The sequence below is a fragment of the Oncorhynchus masou genome, chromosome 12 (genome assembly GCF_036934945.1).
Source record: "Oncorhynchus masou masou isolate Uvic2021 chromosome 12, UVic_Omas_1.1, whole genome shotgun sequence".
Taxonomy (NCBI): domain Eukaryota; kingdom Metazoa; phylum Chordata; class Actinopteri; order Salmoniformes; family Salmonidae; genus Oncorhynchus; species Oncorhynchus masou.
The window spans coordinates 65451727-65478378 of record NC_088223.1 but is presented as its reverse complement, the minus strand read 5'-3'; the positions used below and the strand labels follow the sequence as shown (position 1 = coordinate 65478378).

General features: G+C 44.7%; 1 protein-coding gene across 1 annotated transcript; it reads right to left on the bottom strand.

Moving 5' to 3' along the window:
* Positions 1-559: 559 nt before the first annotated feature.
* LOC135550677 (microtubule-associated protein 6 homolog) lies at positions 560-26652 on the bottom strand. Its single transcript, XM_064981699.1, has 5 exons — positions 25642-26652; positions 11284-11503; positions 5997-6229; positions 2201-2311; positions 560-1082 (listed from the first exon to the last, which is right to left on the bottom strand). The coding sequence occupies exons 1-5, from the start codon at positions 26373-26375 to the stop codon at positions 944-946; spliced, it is 1437 nt and encodes a 478-aa protein (XP_064837771.1). The 5' UTR covers positions 26376-26652; the 3' UTR covers positions 560-943.

The following is a 26652-nucleotide window of genomic DNA, read 5'->3' as shown; positions in this document are numbered from 1 at the left end:
TTGTGTGTGATGAGACACAGTCTATAGGAGAAGAATCATCCTCAGAGATACGAGTCCTCCAATCCTGATGAGCAACTCAAGTCCTTGTAGCATCATGTGAAGATGTGAAGGCTTCACATCAAAGTCTTGTGTGCATATGCATGTGTGTTTACGCCTCTGGGGCGGCACATTGAGGAGGAGGCAGCAGAGCACGTCTGTACAGTCCGATGTCTCGGTGCATATACACTGATTATTCTTATTATTTAATACTAACTCTTTCCTCATCTTTTACTGCATAATCAAAGAAAGGAGAGAGGGGTACTTAATGAAGAGTATTATGAAGAGTGACAGAGAAACAGCTGCTCCAGCCAAGAACTAGAACCCACTTAACACGAGTTTATAAGCATTATCACACAAATATTCACTAGACTAAAATGAAACTCATACAGTAAATTAAAAATGAATGTGTCCTAAAGCATTTCTGCTTCACAAAAGGGTGGCCTGAGAACCTTGATATTCATTTTGAAGTGCGTTTACACACTTCACACACCAGTAAAAATGCAACACAGATGAGCAAATCCACAAGTTATATTTATTTATTTGCATTTGAATTGATCAATATATAGTACAGTACCGTTTCATTTTTTCAATAAGCACTTTATGGTTTGGCATTTCTAATATCATTACCAATGAAACAACATTATTTTCAGACTTGAGCATGTCACGGAAATTCTATTTATAGCATCCTTTGCATTCGCAATTGCTCAAACAGCTATGACCATTACACTGTTTCAAACACACTACGTGTATGTGGGTTTACCTCACTCAGAGGAGTTCTTAATGGGGTATTTCTCTTCATGAATAGAACTCAGTTGAAAATACTAGATATGTACAGTACAGAACAGATCAGAACAATAGTCCCTCCCTGTATACCACATACAGTGTAGATCTAGTGGATCTACTTCTACTTTACATCTGGGGAAAAGCGCACCACTCCGCCGCCCCTCCGTGGTTCGGGTCTTTCCTCCAGTGGTTCTGGTTCTCCTCCAACGGCACCCTGGGAATGATGATCACCGGGTCGGAGAACCTCGCCATTAGGCTCTCTAGGAGGTGAGGCAGCACATAGTTGAAATACAAATAAAAAGGCACAAACAAAGAGACACAAGATGAGGCATTTCTCAAAGGCCAATCAAAAAGCATTTTGCTGAGTTGAGCACCCTGTGGCTACTCATATCAGTGTACAACATCAGACTGACGCTGTGGGGGCATGAAGCTCAGTCTCAGGCAAGGCTACTCTTGGTTTCTTGTCACTAAATCTAATGTTGCTCAAAAAGACTGTTGGTGGACTTAAACAATTCATATTTTCTTCCCCAATCTTCATTCTGGAACAGACTGTTGGCATTTATAAAGAAAACACATACCTTCCCCAAATCCGAACAAAAGTTGGCATTGTTCTTCAATCAGAGTGAGGATTTGATCAATTTCTGTTGAGGGATTTTTGTTACTAAGTTCATGTCAATAAATAGCCACTGCTCTCCGAGTTTGAATCCAATCTGTCACCTGAAACCTTTTCAGACTAAAAGCACACTAATGGGAATAATGAGAGTCTAATGAGAGGCCCAGGGTGTTCAAGGATACACAGCCACAGAACATTCAGAAATCATCTAACCCAAAATGAGCTAGAAACTTGAGGAGACTAAAACATGCACTTACAATCTTCTCTAGTAGCAGAATTTCTCTCTTTACAGCTAGAGTTTCAGTATACCCCCCCTATTCAAACCCATCCACATACACATTCAATATACATTTAAGAAAATAAATTGTTATGTTATATTTAGTATCACATTTGGTACTACAGTATAACATTTGAATTGCCGATCTAACTCAATGTAAACATCTGTAAGGTGTGTTATCCAACATGTTTATTAAGGCACCATACCTACAGTATAGGATGTGACAGCCAACTTTCAAGCACTCACTCACTGACAGACAGACTGACTGACTGACTGACTCCCCTACTCGTTTCCATATGGAAGAGGAATCTGACCTGGTGGGAACTGTAACCTCGTACAGAGAGATTCGTGGTGGGTCACTTTCAAAACAAAACTGTGCCACTATCAAATATCGAAGAAATCATGACTTTGAATGACATTTTATGAGCACATATGCATGATAATGAGAGATTTATGGCTTGTGGCGGCTGTGTGTGTTTCTAGGTTACCTTGGAATGGGTAGTGCACAGCCCCACAGGTGTTGCTTTAGCGTCTGCACCCAGCCTGTATCACGGATTGGCTGACAGAGCTGTATGTAGTGGTACTGTTTTAGCACAACCCTTCAAATGAATCAGAATGTCACTCGTTAGATTTTCTAGACGTAGGATTTCACATCCTCAAAAAGCTACTCATGATACCAGATAAAGCTGAAAAATATAGTAATTACATGATTAAATTGGTTTCAGAAAATATATCCAAATGTCTCACATTCTCACAGCCAAAAAAAGGACCTTTCATAAATCATTACATTGTGTAAATTTGTACAGTTTGTTGGCCCAGTGTATTTACATGACATCTAATTCTGTAATAATGTTCCACCCATCCTTAAATTGTACATTGCTGTATAATTTAGGCTTTGAATATATTGGGACACATGATGCAAAATAACATACTGTAGCAGCAATATTCAAGCTCTTGAAATGATGTCAGAACTCATGCCAGAATGTCTTTGATGAGCTTTGATAAGCGCTAAAGAAAATCTGAAGAGAATTTTTTTTTCCCATTTGGATTCACTCTCTCAAAATCATCTCATGTCTCACAAAGACAAAGACACAAAAACATTTAAACAAATACCTGCAACCACTGTTCTTTCACCGTCCTCCATACGTTTCAACACAAAGAACCAAGAGGACACTGCTTTTTCTGCTTTTGCATTTATTCATATTTCAGTAAATAGGAGCAAGCAGAGAGAAACACAAGCACTTCACAGTAAAATATATTGGCCCAACACTTCTTTGTTCCATTATTACTTTCAATTTTTAGCTTTTGTTTCTAATGCTTGGATTCAAAATCGATATCATTGGGTGGGTTGTGTCAGCACTTTACATATATGACCCCCCGACCCCCCCTTCCTGTGTTATGAGAGAAAGCATCCCCCTTCCTGTGTTACGAGAGAAAGCATCCCCCTTCCTATGTTACGAGAGAAAGCATCCCCCTTCCTGTGTTATGAGAGAAAGCATCCCCCTTCCTGTGTTACGAGAGAAAGCATCCCACTTCCTGTGTTACGAGAGAAAGCATCCCACTTCATGTGTTACGAGAGAAAGCATCCCCCTTCCTGTGTTACGAGAGAAAGCATCCCCCTTCCTGTGTTACGAGAGAAAGCATCCCCCTTCCTGTGTTACGAGAGAAAGCATCCCCCTTCCTGTGTTACGAGAGAAAGCATCCCCCTTCCTGTGTTACGAGAGAAAGCATCCCCCTTCCTGTGTTACGAGAGAAAGCATCCCCCTTCCTGTGTTACGAGAGAAAGCATCCCCCTTCCTGTGTTACGAGAGAAAGCATCCCACTTCATGTGTTACGAGAGAAAGCATCCCCCTTCCCCAACCAAAGGCTGTAAAATGCTAATAAGATGGCCCTTGCTCTCTGCTCCGTGGGCGCATGCTCAGTCTGAGTGGAATACGGTGTGGTGATTCATTGTGACATACTAACCAAGACACCACCATGGCAAATGGAGAGACAACACACTCCATTACTCAAAACTGAGGGGAGGGAGGGAGTCAGGGGACACTGACTAGCACAATAGATTACAACAACACAAGAAAGACACTGGGGAGTGTGAGGAGGTGGGGGTTGACCCATGACAAGACAAGTGCTGCACAACGCACTGCTCTGTTGAGGCCTATCCCATCCCAGGAGTCTGAGACGCTGTTCTGGTCTTTACTACTGTCTGCTAAGACATAAGCAGACGTCTAGTAACATGCTATTACTTATAGCAAATAGAGCTCCACTGGCACTATACAGCCAATACAAAGGGGACAAGTCTAACTTGATTCATTTTGACATAATTATGTTTTCATTTGTAAAACAGATCCTTTTCCTTGCTCACTCATTTTTATCCCATTCAAGAAACTGCAAACATATGCAGAAGTATAACACAAATGTAAACCAAATATAGAATCGAGTTTCGCTGCTTATCCCAATTCAATGAAACCACAGGGGAGAAATATCAAGTTGCTCTACATTGTTAGCCTATGCCTACAATATTTAGATTGCCATGGAAGGCAGCAGAGAGAGATTGATTTGAAGTTGAATGTGTTGAATATAATCTTGACATCAACACGTAATCTTGTCAACCTAATCAAATCCACACACTTAAACACACACCTGGTTGTGGAAGAGGCCAGTTCTTTGAGGCCTGTGTTAGACAGACACATACACATAATAATTTGAGAAAAAGAAGCATTCCAAACAGCCAGCATTCAACTTACCATCACATCACAGTCGCATTATTATTCAATAAAGAGAGGTATTAGCAGAGGTGGTAATCAGTGTTTCATACCCAAACAAATAGATGAATAAATGAAACATAATAAATGACATATAATTCCAAAACCTTTAACCATGAGTCTTCTCCTACTAGTGTGGACTAATATCACATCCAGCTAGAGACACCACTTTAGACCTCTGGGATGTGATAGTGTTGCTGGGGTCCCATCTGCTAGTCCCATGGGGGCCTAATCAGGCCGGTTACAGTCCACCATGGTTCTGTGTGTGTGTGTCTGAGAGGAGGGGAGGGGCACTAGGCGGGGGGGTGTGAGGTTATAGGTTAGGCTGCTCTATGTAGGATTCGAAAGTGATCCTGCCACTCCACTGAGCTTTATCTATACAGAGTCTGCATGGTCTGGGTGAAAGCATAGCTAACGACCACAGAGCCACAATATCAATTTCCTATTGTGACTCAGTGACATGTAATGTAGTTATGCAAATGGATAATGTAATTATAATTTCATGATAGTAACATTTAATTTATCTGCTGTGCAAATAACTGGTCTAGTAATGCATCATCAGGTTACTGTAACCCAGATGGCTCCTGGTTTGGCAACAAGGTTGATGAAATAAGATATCCTTGTCTGACCTTTAAAATAACTTGATTAACTCATTTTCCTGTGAATAGAGAGAACACTTTGAATGAGACAGTATGAGGTTTTAAATGTTTACCTGACAATTCATTGCTGAAATCCATTCCCACATCATCCACAATCAACAGTTATTAGGTTTACAAAATGAGATTTCATTCAGGAATGATGGCAAAGTTTAACAAAGCATCTTAGTAATGGCAATCTGATTATAGACAGACTTGGAGGCCCGTGTGCACTGGAAGACAGCATTCAGGACCTACAGAGCAGGCACACACTCAGCCATGGACCAATACACTCTAGAAATACCAAGCTGCACATTTATCAAAGATTTTCAGACCATAATTCTAGATGAGTATCTATCTTTGGATACATTTAGCAAGTTACAGCTAAAAAGATCAAGTCCATTCAGTGAGCCAATTTACATGGTTTTCTCTTTCCCAAAAATCCTTGATAAACTCAACAAAGCAATCTGTTCAGTTGGAAGATGGAAGCCAACCATACAGGATTGCTAGTCGGTGAGCTCATGCAACAATAGCACACGCTGTTCATTGGTTGCCATGGCAACCTTGAGATGGAGACGGAGAGAGTGGGGTGGTCGGTGGCAACAGGAAGCAGAGGAAGCGGATGCACACATCCCCTCGTTAGTACGGTGATCTAATGTAATGTGAGGCAGGGAAGAAACAACATGTCATGTCCCAACTCTGACATTTACTCTAACTACTACTAACTTAGCCAATTGGCAGAGAGAAGAGAGTGAAAGAGAGAGAGCAGAAAGAGGAGAGATAGAAAAGAGAGACAAAACTTAAAAAGGGGATGAGAACCTCTAATTATGCAGCCTTTGTGTTCTTTCCCTCAAAGAAGAATAAAAGGTAGAAGTGATGATTTTTACTCTTTTGCCTCAGCCAGTTTGTTGTTCATCTCTTTACTTTTCTCCTTGTCCATCTCCGCAGGCCTGGACTCAGTGGGCTTGTTCTCCAAGGTCTTCTTCTTGGTTCCCCGCAGTGCTGTGCTGCCCTGCAGCTTCTGCTCTTTTGCCTTCTTCACAGGTTTGTCCCCTTGGCTTGCTAACCTGGTGCCCACCTTTTTGGGTTTGGATCGGGGAGCACTGTTAGACCTCTCAACCTAGGCACAGGTGATGGGGAAGATTGGGATTCTTTATATAGTCTATCACCCAAGAAATTAGCAACAGGAGTAAATCACTGTGAAAAAAAAGCTGCAGCAGTCCTCGGTTTGATGTTGTGTTTGTTTCATTATTACAATTAGATGTGTTTTGCCCTCACGAAATACACAGTAAACAGAACAGCAAGAGAAATATTCTGTCATTCACAAAGACAGTGGGTTTGAAAATGTACTCTAGGAGGCTGTGGTTCTGAATAGGAGATTATCTCCCTAGTCAAAAAATCCTATAGGATAAGTGATTTTTCCAATAGAATCCTAGAGGATTCTCACCAATTTATGGGATTATGTGTCACCTCTATCAGAATCCTATTGGACTACTTGTTTTGCTATTGGAAATGAAAAGTAATCCTATTGGATCCAATAGGATTCTCACAGTCCTATAGGATTTTGTTTCACCTGTATCAGAATCCTATTGGAATTATATTGGACTATTTCTTTCCTATTGGACCCTATATGATTCTCACAATTCTATCAAACTGCTATTGGAATTCTATTGGACTAGTTTTTACTTATTGGAAATCAAAAGTAATCTGATTGGATCTTATATGTTTTTGATAAACCTTTTTTTGTCACCCCAATCCGAATCTGAAAGTGAAGGTGGAGGTAGGGGATGATTATGGCCAAGGAGGTGTGTGTGCATGGACGTCGGAGGATCTGGCTGAGGAGATCGCCAGGGCATCGAGCACAGAGGCCGCTTGATGGAGACCGCTAGAATGATGGTGGCTGAAGCGGGCATGAGGGCTTCACACAGATTCTAATGGGCGGACCGAAGGTGTGACGTCAACGTTGCGAGACGAGGAATCTGAGGCTCAGGATGTAAACGAACATGGCGGCGTCCAGTTCCCGATTGCGTCCGTATCTGCTAAGACTCCGAAGTACTCCGGTAAGGCGGATTGGGAAGCTTGTCATGCTCAAGTAGAACTGTTAGCTCATTTTGGGGGAGTGGCCGAATGAAGTTGCAGGGAGACAGACCCACTGTCTGAGCTGGTGGGCAGAGCAGCCCAGAGCCGGAAAAGCCTGCATGAGTGGCTGAAATGATTGAACTCATTCGTGCTGTGTCGCTACAGGCAGCACGAAACACACGCCCTGGTCCCAGGGTCTGCTGGGGGTGTGGCCAGCCAGGCCATATGCGCAAGGATCGCCCCAAGACTCCCAGAGCTCAAGGAAACGGCTTGTGGTCTGCATAGACGGGGTAGTGCGGACCCCTGGCTCTCTTTCCCAACCCCACCATCTTCAGGAGGAGCCCACCGACGAGGATGGGGGAGCAAAGCTCCATGTCCCCTAGAAGCAGATGATGGTGCTCCCCTGAACCACCTGCTGCCGAAGGACAAGGCCTTCACTTGGATAGTGGAGTGCGAGGAGGCCTTCAGCACCCTCAAACGTGCACTGATCAAGGCCCCTGTGCTTGCCCCCCCTGACCTCACATTTCCCTTTATCCTGGACACAGACACAAGCAATATGGGCATGGGTGGGGTGCTGGCCCAGGTGGGGCCAGATGGGGAGAGAGTGGTGGCGTACTTCAGCAAAACATTCAACAAACATGAGCGCCGCTACTTTGTCACCCGGCGGGAGCTCCTTGCTGTTGTGGCTTCCATCAAACACTTCAAGTATTACCTGGGTGGCCTGCCCTTTACTGTAAGGACTGACCACTCTGCTCTACAGTGGCTCACGTCTTTCAGGTGGGCAGGTGGCACGCTGGTTGGAGGAGCTTCAGCCGTACGACTTCACAGTGGTGTACAGGGCAGGGACACGCCACTCCAACGCCGACGCCATGTCCCATCAGCCCTGTACTGCAGACGGCTGCGCCCACTGTGAGCAGAGAGAGGCCTGTGAGAGAGAGCTGTGTCTCCAGAGCACTCATGGGATGGTGGAGACTGGACACTTTGGGGTCACACTCTGCGGCCTCCGTCAAGCCTTTTTTTGGGGGCAGCACAAGAGGGATGTGGAGGACTTTTGCCGGCCTCCCGGCCTCTCTCATGCTCAGCTCCAACAGTTCCCAGTTGGGGATCTCATGGAGAGGGTGGGAGTGGATGAAGTTGGGCCGTTCCCCACCACAGACAGCGGAACCCAATGGGTGCTCACGACCATGGACTATTTCACAAAATGGCCCAAGGCCTATGCTCTGCCTGACCAGGAGGTAGAGACCATTGTCGACGCCCTGACAGCGGGGATGTTCAGCAGGTTTGGAGCTGCGGAGTCCATCCACAATGACCAAGGCAGAAACTTTGAGTCCCGTGTGTTCGCCACCATGTGTGAGAGGCTGGTTATGCACAAGTCCCGCACTACTCCTCTCTATACTCAAAGTGATGGCCTTGTGGAGCGCTTCAACAAAACGCTTGGACAGCAGCTGGCCATCGTCTCTGCCAAACACCAGCGTGACTGGGACAAGCACCTGCCTATGGTCCTCATGGCATACCGCTCCACTGTCCAAGACTCCACCTCCTGCACAACTGCCCTCCTCATGCTGGGGAGAGAGTTCTGCACCCCTGCGTAGATTGCGGTTTTGTCGGCCCCTGGATAGCCCTCCTGTTCCCCCAGGGCTGGAGTATCCCCGGAGACTCCAGGACCGCCTGGAGACAGCCCACACCTTCACCAGAGAGCAGATGGTGAATGCAGGTGTGAGGCAGATGAGGAACTATGATGTGCACACCTGGGGAAGGCACTTTGTGGCTGGGGAGCTAGTCTGGGTCTATAGCCCCCTGAGAAAGAAAGGCAGATGCCCCAAGTTGGACAGGCACTGGGTGGAGCCTTGCAGAGGGTAGGGGAGGTTGTTTCCCAGGTGCAGCTTTTTGTTGTTGTTATGGGACAAGTCAACCCCACACAGAGGGGCCTCTTCTCCCCAAACCCCAGGGACCCCACAATTCTCCTTTCTGGCAATGACATTCACCAGCCTCCCCTTTGGCACAGCAGACAAGGCTCCAGACAGCCCAGTTCTCCAGTCTCCAACCCTGTTTCACCGCGTGGTTCCCCGGAGCTACGGACTGTATTCCCCGTTCCGTCATCCTTGTCCCCCATGTCCCTGCCTTCATCCCATGGGCCCCAGATGGGCAGCCCCCTGTCACGGAATGAGCTCCCTGTTTCAAATCTGGACACTCTGCAACCATCACGGCCACGCAGGCAAAGGAGACCTCTGGGTCGCTTCAGAGACTTTGTTTGTTTCGTAGGGGACGAGGGACTTTGTGGTTGGGGGGCTGTGTAGCGACCCGCACAGACAGCTGTGTGTTATGTGTTATGCTGTTAGTTGGTTGTGTTTTACTTAACAGTACCAGTGTTCGCGGGGTCTGACATGCCAATCAACCTGCTATCTGCCAATCACGGGAATGCCTGGAATGTTCTGGTTGGTGGAGTGACAGGGGTTGGCAGGGGGTGGAGCATTGCATGTTTAAGCCCATGTTTTAGCCAATGTTCTCTCGTTTATGTCTGGTCTTTACAAGAGAAGGTCATGGTTGTTTTATGCGGGTATCTTTCATTTATTTGGCGTGGGCTACAGCTAAACAGTAACCTGTACAGAGTTAGGAATAAACCGTGAATTTGTAAACTCATTCCTCTGTCTGGACAATTGTTCCTTTATGATCTAGCCCGGTCATTACATATACTATTGAAAATTGATCTTGAAAGTTCCATTTATATTCCTAAAACATACATTGAAAATGATGCTGTTGCTGCTTCCCATTGACAATAACTTTTGATAAATAGCCCAATGTCAAAACACTGTTTTGAAGTGTCCAAATCAATAATTAATAAACCGTTTGTGATATATTGAAAACATAAACATAAAATGCACTACCTACACATACATGTACCATAATAGCAATCATATTACTTATAAACTTTTGACAAGTGGCTACTGATCACTCATATTGATTAGGGGAGAAATCGGTACGTGCAGGAAATTAGCGCAATATAAAATAATTGAGGATATAAAAATAAAGCAACATTTCAATTTCTCACTAGCTTAACAATTTACAGAGTAAAAAAAATGCTCTTCTGCACAATTTAACAGGCCTGCTCTGGAAAGAGCTCCTATAGTGACTGTGCAGTTCATTCGCCCTGTTATAACTGTGCAGTTCATTCGCCCTGTTATAACTGTGCAGTTCATTCGCCCTGTTATAACTGTGCAGTTCATTCGCCCTGTTATAACTGTGCAGTTCATTAACTGTGCAGCCCTGTTATAACTGTGCAGTTCATTCGCCCTGTTATAACTGTGCAGTTCATTCGCCCTGTTATAACTGTGCAGTTCATTCGCCCTGTTATAACTGTGCAGTTCATTCGCCCTGTTATAACTGTGCAGTTCATTCGCCCTGTTATAACTGTGCAGTTCATTCGCCCTGTTATAACTGTGCAGTTCATTCGCCCTGTTATAACTGTGCAGTTCATTCGCCCTGCATACTAATTATAACCTGTCAAGCCATAATATTGATATTATTCTATTCATTTTTATTTCAGATCACATTGCATGGACACTAGAATTACATAAATACAGCTTCATTGGAAAATCTGGGTGGTAGTAACCGAAAGGTCGCTGGCTTGAATCCCGGAGACGACTAGGTGAGGAGAATTGTTTTTTGTCGGTGTGCCTTTGAGCAAGGCACTTAACCCTAATTGATCCTGTAAGTCACTCTGGATAAGAACGTCTGCTAAAATGTAAATCTCACAGCTAAATATGGAACAGAAACCTGAACATTTATGTTTACCTGCAATCAAGATTAAAGACCAGTAAACTGAGGAACATCATTTCCCCCGTGTCTCTGGAGCACAATCTCCATAACTTTGCCTATTCATACCACTGAAAAAATCCTGAGGTTCTCAACCTCTTCATCACACCATCACAATATGGGATAAAATCATATAGGATAGGTTCCAAAGTCTGATTGCAATTTCTATTGGGATTTGTTTTTGGGAATCCTATCAGATTATTTTTTACTAGGGCTGCATTATTGCTGTACCATTAGTGTAGTCAATAGGACATGGCCTGCATGGTTTAAAGGAGTTCTCACCTTGGTCTCTTGTAGCCCTTTGTAGGGCTCATTGTACAGGCTGCGTATTCTCCTCCTGTCCACAGCCTTGTTGTCATTGGGCTGCTTCTTGGCCTGCTCTCCCCTGTAGGTGGCACTATAGCTGGTCTCCAGGCTGGTCTTCTCATCAGGGGGAAGGAACTGGGACTTGGCTCGGATCAGCTTCACTGGCTTCACATCCCTGTGGGCCTTGAACTCAGTCCTATGAGAAGAATCCGTATCAAATACAGTCACGGAAGAAACTGGGATACAGTAGTGTGATGAAAAAAGCTCTCTTCACATTTCACCTACAATCTATTTAGGGACATTACAGAAGACTAGATCTGTATTGTCCCAAAGGGCAATTTGTGTTGCAGCATGTAGGCATTTAAATACTCATGAACAATGAAGCAGTCGCATACCAATAAGTACATTGACATAGAGCAGGCAGTGGTAGTCAAAGTAGCCTACTGTTTGGATATAGAAATATATTTAGTTGAATGACTGGGTCTCTCCCATAGTATGGGTGAATAGGTGGGTGTATGGGAGCAGTGACTGCACCAGGCAGCTGGCGGCTCAGGTATTTAGTATAGTCCAGACACAGCAGTTCTTCAGAAGGTCAGCTTGACCTCCAGTCTCATAGAGAGGGTTCTGTACAGGACAAGCCAATCTCCAGATTATCATCAAATTGAGATCTGTTCACTATCAACTCTTTTTTAGCAGGTTTCTGAACGAACATGTTGCTACTGCCTTTCATAGATTAAGTTGATTTCAAGAGTTGTAATGGATTTTGAACTCATAAAAGCGGACCTAATTTTCCAGAAATGACTACATGATGGCCTTCTCAGTGATGAGCAGCTTGAGGCTGGGACATGGCATATTAACTCTAGTATTAGGAGGTCAGGTGGAAACATATTCATTCATTAATTATCCATAACTTCAATATTCCTTTCCCACTGCTCCTTCGTACTATCCAACCAAATTCCATTGTTCATGTAACTAAGGTGTCAAACACCAAATGAAAACAGAGGACTCCCTCCCTGGTCCCTGTGACCACACTCTGTGCAGCAGCAGACCCCAAGCCCCAACCCCTCCCCCCACAACAGCCCAATGCACACGCCTTCCCTTATAGCCACACTGAAAAACACAGCATAGAGAAAAATATCACAGTGAAAAACTCAATGTTCCCGATGTGCACTACAGCAGTGAAGGGAAGGAGGGAGGGAGTGTTTATTGATTAGGTAACACTATTACTAGCTAACGCTATTACTAGCCTGGATGTAGAAGGCAGCCCAGACAGGCCAGGCAGCCCAAGCAGGCTCAAGTACTCCAGGCCCATTATAACAATTAGGCTGCTGCTGAAGATCACATAAAAAGACATGATATCAATCACACTACAGCTCAACCCATGGAAACCAAGGCAGCTACTGTAGCATGGCCATGGACTGATGACGAGAAGGCTTAAGTAACTGCCATCCATTAAGTAATATCCAAATCAGTCAGGTTTCAAGACTAGTCATTCAACTGAGACTGCTCTTCTCTGCATCACGGAGGCGCTCCGCACTGCTAAAGCTAACTCTCTCTCCTCTGCTCTCATCCTTCTAGACCTATCGGCTGCCTTCGATACTGTGAACCATCAGATCCTCCTCTCCACCCTCTCCGAGTTGGGCATCTCCGGCGCGGCCCACGCTTGGATTGCGTCCTACCTGACAGGTCGCTCCTACCAGGTGGCGTGGCGAGAATCTGTCTCCTAACGCCACGCGCTCTCACCACTGGTGTCCCCCAGGGCTTGTTCTAGGCCCTCTCCTATTCTCGCTATACACCAAGTCACTTGGCTCTGTCATAACCTCACATGGTCTCTCCTATCATTGCTATGCAGACGACACACAATTAATCTTCTCCTTTCCCCCTTCTGATGACCAGGTGGCGAATCGCATCTCTGCACGTCTGGCAGACATATCAGTGTGGATGACGGATCACCACCTCAAGCTGAACCTCGGCAAGACGGAGCTGCTCTTCCTCCCGGGGAAGGACTGCCCGTTCCATGATCTCGCCATCACGGTTGACAACTCCATTGTGTCCTCCTCCCAGAGCGCTAAGAACCTTGGCGTGATCCTGGACAACACCCTGTCGTTCTCAACCAACATCATGGCGGTGGCCCGTTCCTGTAGGTTCATGCTCTACAACATCCGCAGAGTACGACCCTGCCTCACACAGGAAGCGGCGCAGGTCCTAATCCAGGCACTTGTCATCTCCCGTCTGGATTACTGCACTCGCTGTTGGCTGGGCTCCCTGCCTGTGCCATTAAACCCTACAACTCATCCAGAAGCAGCCCGTCTGGTGTTCAACCTTCCCAAGTTCTCTCACGTCACCCCGCTCCTCCGCTCTCTCCACTGGCTTCCAGTTGAAGCTCGCATCCGCTACAAGACCATGGTGCTTGCCTACGGAGCTGTGAGGGGAACGGCACCGCAGTACCTCCAGGCTCTGATCAGGCCCTACACCCAAGCAAGGGCACTGCGTTCATCCACCTCTGGCCTGCTCGCCTCCCTACCATTGAGGAAGTACAGTTCCCGCTCAGCCCAGTCAAAACTGTTCGCTGCTCTGGCCCCCAATGGTGGAACAAACTCCCTCACGACGCCAGGACAGCGGAGTCAATCACCACCTTCCGGAGACACCTGAAACCCCACCTCTTCAAGGAATACCTAGGATAGGATAAGTAATCCTTCTCACCCCCCCCCTTAATGACTTAGATGCACTATTGTAAAGTGGCTGTTCCACTGGATGTCAGAAGGTGAATTCACCAATTTGTAAGTCGCTCTGGATAAGAGCGTCTGCTAAATGACTTAAATGTAAATGTAAATGTAATACACTGTCCTATGTGTGGTACAAATGTGGCCTTCATTTGAATAAAATAGAAGAGTTGGTAACACTTAATTTAGATAGTCCTAAGTAGATGGTTTATAGACGTTCAGTAGATGTTCAATAACTGTCAACAACATTTCAACTAACTATCCACTAACCCTAACCCTAAACTTAACCCTTAACATTTGAACATCTTGGCCATGTTCTGTTATAATCTCTACCCGGCACAGCCAGAAGAGGACTGGCCACCCCACATAGCCTGGTTCCTCTCTAGGTTTCTTCCTAGGTTTTGGCTTTTCTAGGGAGTTTTTCCTAGCCACCGTGCTTCTACACCTGCATTGCTTGCTGTTTGGGGTTTTAGGCTGGGTTTCTGTACAGCACTTTGAGATATCAGCTGATGTACGAAGGGCTATATAAATAAATTTGATTTGATTTGATTTTGATTTAACCCCAACCCTTATGCTAACCCTAATCCTAACCCTTATGCTCACCCTAAGCCATATTCTACACATAACCCTAAATGTAACCTTAGCAAGCGGTTTCTTATCAACATATCATTTGTTGATAGTATGACCCTCTGTAGATCATCTACAGGTAACTGCCAAAATAATGGAAACACTTGAGCAAACGAGGGATACAAAGTATATTGAAAGCAGGTGGTTCCACACAGGTGTGAGTCCTGAGTTAATTAAGCAATTAACATCCAATCATTAGGGTCAGCTGTATAAAAATGCTGGACAGGCCATTATTTTGGCTACCATGGCTATGACTCCACCGGATGACAATGCCCCCATCCACAGGGCATGAGTGGTCACTGAGTGGTTTGATGAGTATGAAAACGGTGCAAACCAAATGCCATTGCTGTCTCATTCACCAGATCTCAACCCAATTGAACACTTATGGGAGATTATGGAGCGGAGCCTGAGACAGCGTTTTCCACCACCATCAACACAACATCAAATGATGGAATTTCACAACACTTGGAGAATCTATGACAAGGTGCATTGATGCTGATCTGGCTCGTGGTGGCCCAACACCCCATTAAGACACTTTATGTTGGTGTTTCCTTTACGTAGGTAGTTACCTGTATATGGAACTATCCAAATCAAGTGTGACCCAATAGTTTTAGAATTCCCCAGATCTGTGCCTCGACACAATCCTGTGTCTGAACTCTACGGACAGTTCCTTCGACCTCATGGCTTTGTTTTGCTCTGACACGCACTGTCAACTGTTGGACCTATATAGACAGGTGTATGCCTTTCCATATCATGTCCAATAAATACAATTTAACGCTGGTGGACTCCAACCAAATTGTAGAAACACGACTGCGCGCACAACTCCAACACCATCATTATGTTGGCTGATGACACGACAGTGGTAGGCCGGATTACCGACGACGATGAGACAGGCTTTAGGGTGTTATGCACTTGAGTGAAGACCCGAAAGCGGTTTAACAGAAACAGAGTTCTTTTAATGAGAAAATAGGAATGGCATAGATCCTCTTCCGACGTTGTCAATGGCACAATAGACTACCCGCAGAGAGGGCGACAAATGAAACATAAAGTCCCTCTGATGAATAGCTTGAGAGTCCCCGTCTTAGCAGCAGAGGAGAATAGCTGGGTAGCGGCAACAGGCTGCAGGTCGCTCTGGGTCGGTGCGGGTCACAGAGGAACGGTGGTACCTGATCACACGTAGCATCAGATGAACTGGACACAGTGCAAACGAAAATCAGTTAGAAGTGTACAGGATGCACCTGCCAGGCAGACTCCGACAGGATAGGACTAGGAGGAAGCAAACGAGACGATAGCTTGCTTCTGGCATGAGAAACACAAACGAGAATCTGACACCGAAAGTAGCAGGAACAGAGAAAGAAATAGAGACCTAATCAGAGGGAAAAAAGGGAACAGGTGGGGAAAGGGTGAACGAGGTAGTTAGGGGAGATGAGGAACAGCTGGAGAAGGAGAGAAAGAGAAGGTAACCTAATAAGACCAGCAGAGAGAGACAGAGTGAAGAGAAAGGACAGGAACAGACATAATAAGACATGACATAGGGAGGAGGTCAGTGACCTGGCATTGTGGTGCCAGGATAACAACCTATCCCTCAACGTCAGTATGACAAAAGAGCTGATTGTGGATTACAGGAAACAGAGGGCCGAGCACGTCGCCATCCACATCGACGGGGTCGAGAGCTTCAAGTTCCTTGGTGACCACATCACTAAGGAATTAACATGGTCCACACACACCAACAAAGTAATGAAGAAGGCACGACAGTACCTCTTCCCCCTCAGGAGGCTGAAAAGATTTGGCATGGGCCCTTAGATCCTCAAACATTTCTACAGCTGCACCATTGATAGCATCTTGACTGGCTGCATCACGGCTTGGTATGGAAACTGCTTGGCATCCGACTGCAAGGCGCTACAGTGAGGGGTGCGGACAGCCCAGTACCTCACTGGGGCTGAGCTCACTGCCATCCAGGACCTTTTCTGTTCTGACTATGCACACTCACTGGACTCTACCCACACACACACACACACAGATGACACACACACACTCTACATATACGCTCACATACACAACACACACACACACACACATGCATATTGATGCCACACACACACACACACACTACATATACTCACACACACAAAACACACATACACACATGCATATTGATGCCACACACAGACACACTTTTTCACATATGCTACTGCTACTCCGTCAATGATCTATACTGATTGTCTACACACTTTTACCCCTACCTATATGTACATATTACCTCAATTCCCTCGTACCCCTGTGTATTGACTCGGTAATGGTACTCCTTGTATAGCCTCGTTATTGATATCTATTGTGTTACTACTTTTTGCAATTTTTTTTACTTACTCATAAGTAAGCATTTCACGGTACTCTACACCTGTTGTATTTGGCACGTGACAAATAACATTTGATTTGATTTAAATTGACCCACAACATTTGATTTTCTCATGAAGTAAACTGCCCATGATCTCTATGATGTGACATGGTGAGTAGAGTGGTGGTTAAAATAAGTACAAAGCAGATTACACAAAGACAGATTATACAATGTCCAAGGCCAAGGGCACAGAGTGTTACCCGCAACAGGGCACTAGTGACGGATGGTAGTGGTAGGACTGGCAGAGAGAGAGAGAGAGAGTCAAACACAAGTCTATACTGTACATAACTAGCTGGACAACGTCATGCTCATATGACTGGTAACAATCAAGCTAGTGTCTTTCAGGTCAGTGTGTGCCTGCTTCTTGAAGCTGACCCTGCTGACCCTGCGGGAGAGATGGGATGTCTTGTGAAAAGCTCTGTCACTATGACGATATGACACTGGCACTGACAAGGCGTGTATTTGTGTGTGTGTCTGTGTGTCACCTCACACAGACAAGTCATTGAAGTCTACACAATGGTGGTGGAAGATAGGCTTTGATGGAGACAAAGAGAGGTCCTTGATCACATCTGTCACAGTCCGCACCACCCACAGTCCAACATGTCATGCACACACGTTATTATGAAATCAAAAGAAAAAGGTGAGAAATCAGGAATGACTGAAACCTGACATAAAACCAAGGCATTCATCATAAATGCTACTTCATGTTTTCCTATTTGATTGATAAAGAAGCTGTGAATCGCGCCGAAAGGGATGGCTGCCGTTTTAAGGGCACCTACCAACTATGTTTGTTTGTTTTTTAGCATTCTTTGTAACTCTTTTTGTACATAATGTTGCTGCTACCGTCTCTTATGACCGAAAAGAGCTTTTGGACATCCGAACAGCAATTACTCACCTCAAACTGGACAAAGATGTTTTATTTATTGAGTCCGACGTGAATGATATACTGCCTTGTCGAGACAAGGCCCAAATCCTTGTCAACAGCGTGAAGAAAAGACTGAGAAAAAGGGGGAGGAGGGCGGGGTGCCTTGTAAGAATTTGTGTCTAATGTCTAATATTAAAGAAGTCTTGAGGTATTGCTTGCCTGAGGTAGAATACCTCATAATAAGCTGTAGACCACACTATCTACCAAGAGAGTTCCCATCTATATTATTCAAAGCCGTCTATTTACCACCACAAACCGATGCTGGCAATAAGACTGCACTCAACGAGCTGTATAAGGCCATAAGCAAACACGAAAATGTGCATCAAGAAGCGGCGATCCTAATGGCCGGGGACTTCAAATCTGTTTTACCTCATTTCTACCAGCATGTCACGTGCAACCAGAGGAAAAACTCTCTAGACCACCTTTACTCCACACACAGAGATGCATACAAAGCTCTCCCTCGCACTCCATTTGGCAAATCTGACCATAATTCTATCCTCCAGTTTCCTGCAGGAAGTACCAGTGACTCGCAGCATACGGAAATGGTCAGATGACGTGGATGCTTCAGGATTATTTTGCCAGCATAGACTGGAATATGTTCCCGGGATTCATCCAAAGGCATTAAGGAGTATATCACCTCAGTCACAGGCTTCAATAAAGAAATGCATCAATGACGTCATCCCCACAGTGACCGTACATACATATCCCAACCAGAAGCGATGGATTCCAGGCAACATCCGCACCAAGCTAATGGCTAGAGCTACCGCTTTCAAGAAATCACGATATGCCCTCAGACGAAACATCAAACAGGCAAAGCGTCAATACAGGACTAAGATTGAATCCTACTACACCGGCTCTGATGCTCGTCGGATGTGGCAGGGTTTGAAAGCTATTAAGGACTACAAAGGGAAACCCAGCCGCGAGCTAAATGCCTCAAGCCTACCAGCTAAATGACGCAAGCCTACCAGACAAGCTAAATGCCTTTTATGCTCGTTTGAGGCAAGTAACACTGAAGCATGCATGAGCGACCAGCTGTTCTGGACGACTGTTTGATCACACCCTCCATAGCCAATGTGAGCAAGTCTTTTAAACAGGTCAACATTCACAAAGAAGCGGGTCTAGACGGATTACCAGGATGTGTACTCAAAGCATGCACGGACCGACTGGCAAGTTTCTTCACTAACATTTTCAGTGTCTCCCTGACTGAGTCTATAATACCAACATGTTTATAACATACCACCATAGCCCCTGTGCCCAAGAAAGCAAAGGTAATCTGCCTAAATGATTACCACCCCATAGCACTCACGCTGGTAACTATGAAGTGCTTTGAAATTCTGCTTATGATTGACATCAACACCATCATGCCAGAAACACTAGACCCACTCCAATTCGCATACCACACAATCTTAATTGCACTCCACACTGCCCTTTCCCACCTTGACAAAAGGAACACCTGTGTGAGAATGCTGTTCATTGACTACAGGACAGCATTCAACACCATATCACCCACAAAGCTCATCATTAAGCTAAGGACCCTAGGACTAAACACCTCCCTCTGCAACTGGATCCTGGACTTCCTGACGGGCCAATCCCAGGTGGTAAGGGTAGGTAACAACACATCTGCCACGCTAATCCTCAGGGGTGTGTATTTAGTCCCCTCATGTACTCCCTGTTCACCCACAACTGCGTGGCCAAGCACGACTCTAACACCATCATTAAGTTTGCTGACGACAGTGGTAGACGTGATCACTGACAATGACGAGACATCTTATAGGGAGGAGGTCGGAGATCTGGCATTGTGGTACCAGGACAACAACCTCTCCCTTAATGTGAAAAAGACAAAGGAGCTGAACATGGACCACAGGAAAAGGAGGACTGAACAGGCCCCCATTAACATCGACGGGGCTGAAGTCGAGAGCGGGTCGAGAGTTTCAATTGTCCACAAGGACACCAAGGAATTATTAGATTATTTTGTAAATATTTTCTTAAACCTATTTATTGAACATCATTGTTGTTAAAGGGCTTGTACGTAAGCATTTCATACAATCTTAATTGCACTCCACACTGCCCTTTCCCACCTGAACAATATAAAAATGTGTTCTGAGGTATGATGAACGTCCCTGTTAAAATAAATCTACACCTGTTGTATTTGGCACATGCGACAAATAACATTTCATTTGATTTTTTCATCTTTGTGGTGCATTGTTGGGACATGCAGGCTGCACAGAATAATTTAGTTGTTACTTGGCTGAATTGGGAGAACCAACTACACTGCAAATGTCATTCACATCCTTCATTCTAATAACACTTCCCTCTCCAACCATGTAGGCATTCAGAGACAAGGTTTTGTCATGACTGTCCTGACCAGGTCAGGTTACAGGAGACCACAACCCTACAGATTATCTCTCAACCCCAACAGAGGAGGAGAGATCTAGGGGTCTCAAGATGTGGGGGGGTTTATGACCCCTCACGCCCCTGGTAAATCTCAGGCCACAGACAAGACACAGACAATAGATGGAATATGAAAATGTATGTCATTTTTGTTTTGTTATTAAAGGTTAATAGATGACGTTATTACGAAAACATTGTAACGTGAAGAGTTTTCCTAGTAGATGTTTGATGATTATACATTGTACGTTGTATGGAAAATATCCAAATCAAAGACAATGTTTTGGGGAAGATGAAATGTTAAGTTAGTTGTCTAAAATTGGATTTGAATAAAATCTAGACCTTGCCTCATTAACTTGGTACGCCCAGAGAATTGCCCTAAAGGCGGTTACGCCCACTTCTGACCCAAGGGTATAAAACCTGTGAGTATAGAATCTACAGGAAGACTACGTGATCCAAGCTGCAGCAAGGTCTAAAAAGTAAACGAACCCAGAACGCAACGCAAGTTTGAAGACAAAGAAATCCTTTTCTACCCAAGCTACAGATGAGCTGTGTATAAGCGGGTGAATTAAAGTCGAACCACCTCCATCTCCCATCGAATCGTGGTATCTAAAGGGTTTCATTCCTATGCTGTGAGCTCTGAGCTACAGAGCTGTCTGTCCTCAGAAGACCCCTTCCAGAGCAAAGGGTGAGGGAACAGACTCTTAAGCCAAAAGGACACTGACATCGGGAAGACGGTCAGAGAGATGCGCCGGAGTAGTGCGTCATCGAGCAGCCTGGACGGTCCACGCAGAGAATCCTCTGAGATCATCCCCACGTAATTACATCATTATATTCTGACCCATAAGAGCGGCAGTTTGGGGCAAGGCTAGGGTTAGAATAGCATAGCTGACAAAGTCACCCAAATGTATATTTCTCTCGTGTACTTTCTTTTTTCTCTCTCTCTTTGAAATCCCCATTTTGGGTAACATGCGCCATAGTGTGTTGGCCCATTATACTAAGTTCTAATCAATAGCCTATAATGTGTGTTGTCTATGTGTATCTATTATCGTAATTTCAGCTTTTTAGTAAATAAATATTCAACTAAGATTGTGTGGTACGTACTCATTGGTGAGACCCGGGTCCGTGCAGATTCACGGGCTATACAACGTTCAGAACGAGATTGGTAGAGGCAACTGGTTAATTAGCGGCTGTTGTAAAATCGATATTCTGATATTCTTTGAGTTCATTTGGGAGATAGAAACTCAATAAAAACTAGTTTTCCCATGGTGCCCCAGGTTAATGAGTTAATAATTGCTTGATTCAGTTAATCACGCAATTAGAAACTTTAATCATTCGATGAACAACAGTCGTCACATTAACTAATACAACGTCACGACAGTTTCGTCATACACAAATTAGAGACAGACCAGAGGCTTTAGCATCACATGAAAGCAGGCTGAATGAAGCCGCTTTGAGCAGTTCACCTTCGCACGTGTGTATGTGTGTGTGTGTGTGTGTGTGTGTGTGTGTGTGTGTGTTGGAGATGAACCCATAGCTGACCTGCTTCTTTCTATCTCAGGCCTGCTTGTCACAGTGCAGCCATTTCATGCCATGTAAGGAGGACTGAGGAGGTCTCTCTCTGCCCTGAGCTGGTCCCTAATGGCTGCAGAACAATACTAACACAGCACAGCAGCAGTGTGACCAGCTGCCAGACGTGTTGCTCTCTTCTCACACCACCTCCTATCAGGTGATGTTCAGAGAGTCTATTCTCAGCCCTAAGGGTTACTCATGTCTGCTTTGTTAGTAACTCCAGTAAGGAAGTAATTCTAATATTAGTCACAGCTGTCTGATATTTTTTTTTGTCGTGTCACCGGGTGATTTTCTCTTCTTCTATTTACCAGACCAGAGGTACTGTGTTTGGCAGTAAGGCTTGGACATAACAACAATGGAGTGTGATCTGTTAGTCATGGGATGGTACTTTTTCTGAATTCAGCAGTGTGATGTTGCAGAGAGGACTGAAAACAGACAAGCAATAACAGTGGTACTGATGCAGATGAAACAAGAAAGGCAAAACACCCTCAAGGTGTAATTCAAACACTCAAATTATCTGTGGCTTTCACTCTGTAAAGAACTCTAATGGGAAGTGGCAAATGACTAAACAAGCTACCCACCATCTTTGTTCACATGGCATAACTACTGAATAAACCTCCCAAAAACATTGCACTGCCTCTGCCCCAAGCCATGTAAACGGCATGTCTCTGGCAGGGGCCTCCTTAGTGCTCGGCTCACTGAGCCAGACAGAGATAAGGCAGGTCTCCATCATTATGTCTGATGATCCTGAATAATAGCCTACATCAAGAATATTTGACTTACTTCGCTCATCAATATACAACTACCTTCTTACTACTAACCTCCTCACAGGATTAAGAAATAAACGGCACCAGGGCTTTGTTTTTTTTGTTAAAAAAATCCAAGCATAAAGAAGCAATTCGGTGCATGGTAAATGTACATTATTTTATAATAAAGCCATAACATTTATTATGTGGTATAGACTACAGTTGAGCAGTGTCGTTTTTAGGATTACCACACGTCATAAATCCACACTGCAGAGTGTGTCCACACTCTCCCTGTCCTCTGTCTAGCCTTTATTGTATTGCTGTTGATGATATCTGGAAATGTGCATGTACACCCAAGCCCATCTACAGTTGCAAGCCCCAAATCTGACTTGTGCTCTGATATCTGTTTCTGTCATGCCCTGACTATAGAGAGCCCTCAGGTTCTCTATGGTGCATTAGGTCAGGGCGTGACTCGGGGGTGTTCTAGTTGTTATATTTCTATGTTGGTGTTTTAGTATGGTTCCCAATTAGAGGCAGCTGATTATCGTTGTCTCTAATTGGGGATCAAACTTAAGTTGTCCATTGTTCCCACCTGCATTGTGGGATATTGTTTTCAGTTAGTGCCTAAGTGCGCTCTGTACTGGGCTGTCGTTTATGCTTTGTTGTTTTTGTGAAGTTTCACTTTGTAATAAAGTATGTGGAACTCTATGCACGCTGCGCCTTGGTCTGCTCCTTTCGACGAACGTGACAGAATATCCCACCATGCAAGGACCAAGCAGCGTGTCTGGGAGATAAAGAAGAGTTGGACATGGGAGGAAATCCTAGGAGGATGCAAGACCCTTCCTTGGATGGAGTCGCCAAGGAATATAAGAAGGAAAGCAACGGCTCCGAAAATTGGGAGTTGTTGAGAATGTATTTCTCTATTGGATCTCTGTTTTCAGCAGTAGGCATTTGCTTTCCAAACTATATGTTTTTATTCACAATTGTATTTAGAAATTTGAAAAGGGCAAACTGACAGCCGCAACCAACTAAAGTAAAATAATTCAAGTCACTAGTGTACCCATTAACAGTCAAATTTATTTATTATACTTGGCAAGTCAATTAAGAACAAATTCTTATTTACAATGACGGCCCAGGAACAGTGGGTAAACTGCCTGTTCAGGGATTTTCTGTCACGTTCGTCAAAAGGAGCGGACCAAGGCCCAGGAACAGTGGGTAAACTGCCTGTTCAGGGATATTCTGTCACGTTCGTCAAAAGGAGCGGACCAAGGCCCAGGAACAGTGGGTAAACTGCCTGTTCAGGGATATTCTGTCACGTTCGTCAAAAGGAGCGGACCAAGGCCCAGGAACAGTGGGTAAACTGCCTGTTCAGGGATATTCTGTCACGTTCGTCAAAAGGAGCGGACCAAGGCCCAGGAACAGTGGGTAAACTGCCTGTTCAGGGATATTCTGTCACGTTCGTCAAAATGAGCGGACCAAGGCCCAGGAACAGTGGGTAAACTGCCTGTTCAGGGATATTCTGTCACGTTCGTCAAAAGGAGCGGACCAAGGCCCAGGAACAGTGGGTAAACTGCCTGTTCAGGGATATTCTGTCACGTTCGTCAAAAGGAGCGGACCAAGGCCCAGGAACAGTGGGTAAACTGCCTGTTCAGGGATATTCTGTCACGTTCGTCAAAAGGAGCGGACCAAGGCCCAGGAACAGTGGGTAAACTGCCTGTTCAGGGATATTCTGTCACGTTCGTCAAAATGAGCGGACCAAGGCCCAGGAACAGTGGGTAAACTGCCTGTTCAGGGGAAGAACGACAGATTTGTACCTTGTCAGCTTGGGGATTTGGGGATTTGAACTTGCAACCTTTCAGTTACTAGTCCAACGCTCTAACCATTAGGCTACCTGCCACCCCTTGATGGTATGAGGTTCCAAAAACCATTCTATGGATTATGTCTATGGCCAAAACACAAAATTAAGACAACACTTAAGTAAATGAGGGATACAAAGGATATATTTTGGTGTGGAGTAAATTTTCCTGGCATTGTTTAGGTCCACTTGTAGAATCTATGACAAGGCACATTGAAGCTGTCCTGGCAGCTTTGTGGCCCAACACCCTTTAAGACACTTTATGTTAGTGTTTTCTTTATTTTGGTAGTTAGGCCTACTTGTATGTGCTTGTGATAAAACATACTCTTTGGCTAAATTATGTTCTCTGGTGTACTTTGAACATTGAGAGTGGGCCCTAGTGCCTCATCATCTTAAAGTTGATCTCACTAAGTGTGTACATGATACCAGTGGTGTAAAGTACTTGTAAAGTAAAAAATACTTTAAAGTACTACTTAAGTAGTTTTGGGGGGTATCTGTACTTCACTATTTACATTTTTGACTACTTTTACTTTTACTCCACTACATTCCTAAAGAAAATAATATACTTTTTACACCGTACATTTTCCCTGACACACAAAAGTACACGTTACATTTCAAATGCTTAGCAGGACTGGAAAATGGTCCAATTCACACACCTATCAAGAGAGCATCCCTGGTCATCCATAATGTCTTGGTCATCCCTACTTCCCCTGATCTGGCGGACTCACTAAACACAAATGCTTTGTTTGTAAATTATGTCTTTGTAGTGTGCCCCTGGCTGGCAGTAAAAATAAATGTAATGCCATTGTGCCATCTGGTTTGCTTAAAATAAGGAATGTGAAATGATTTATACTTTTACTTTTGATACTAAGTATATTTTAGCAATAACATTTACTTTTAATAATTAAGTATATTTAAAACCAAATACTTTTAGACTTTTACTCAAGTAGTATTTTACTGGGTGACTTTCACTTTTACTCGAGTCATTTTATATTAAGGTATCTTTACTTTTACTCAAGTATGACAATTGGGTACTTTTTCCTCCACTGCATGATACAATGTATGGTTCCGTGTTTCATCTGTCAATAGAATTTACAACTTACTTGTATGAGCTGCCAATTGTAACTTCATGTTTTAACTGCCTGTTTAGCGCATCTAACGCCGCCCTGCTTCTGGCCCCTGCCGCGTCTTCTCGCTCCACTTTCATGCTAACTTTCTTTTCACCATCCTTCTCTGCAGTTGGATTATTTTTACTCCCTCCCATAATTTCTTTCTCTTGCACTTTGTCAGCAATTTCGCTTTTCTCAACCCCACTGTCAACTTCCGCGTGTGCATGGTAGTGTTTGGACCTATCCTGGACACAGTCATCGCCGATGGAGATGGAGGGATTGGGTTTGGCAATCCAAGGATGGCCATCCCTTTTCGGAATGGGCCATGGCTTGAAATCCTTCTGATATTGTGTCTTGTTGTTAAAAGGGGTCTCAGGAGTGTGGTATTCATTCTTAGGTTTACAGCTTGGCTCAGGGCGCACTTTCCAGTGCTTAAAGTCTTGGCGCATTACAGAACCACATGCACGCTCCTCAGACACAGCAGTTCCCGTTGCGGGGTGCTCATAAACCGCTACCGCCTTGTCCTCGTGAGCGGGTAGAGTTTCTATGGCGACCGCGCTTGCCTGTGCCTGGTGATGCGGCTGTTTTTGTTGGTGCTGCAGTTGAAGATGCTGCATCTCCAAGACGTCGTATCTGGTGAAAACCAATGGCACCGAAATGTCCCCCTTGTCCAGCTGGTTCCAGAAGCGGGCCATACAACACGCCCTGGTGATGCAGGGCCACGCCATGATGTCGGCTTTAGCTCAGTTCCTGCGCGCGATACAATGGCACTCTCTGTCTCTCCTAGGCTCTTGATGGGCACCAGTGTTCTGTTAAAGGAACAAAATGAGGAACAAAATGTCCGAGTTGTTGAATGGTGCAAGATACGATGTTTAGCGAAAATAGAGAAATTATACATCCATGATGCAAATATTACGAATACAGAGATTCAATGCTTAATTAGCGTTATTACAACCTCCCCTCTCGGTGATGTTTTCCCTTTGCCCTGCTCTTAGCTCTGCTCGT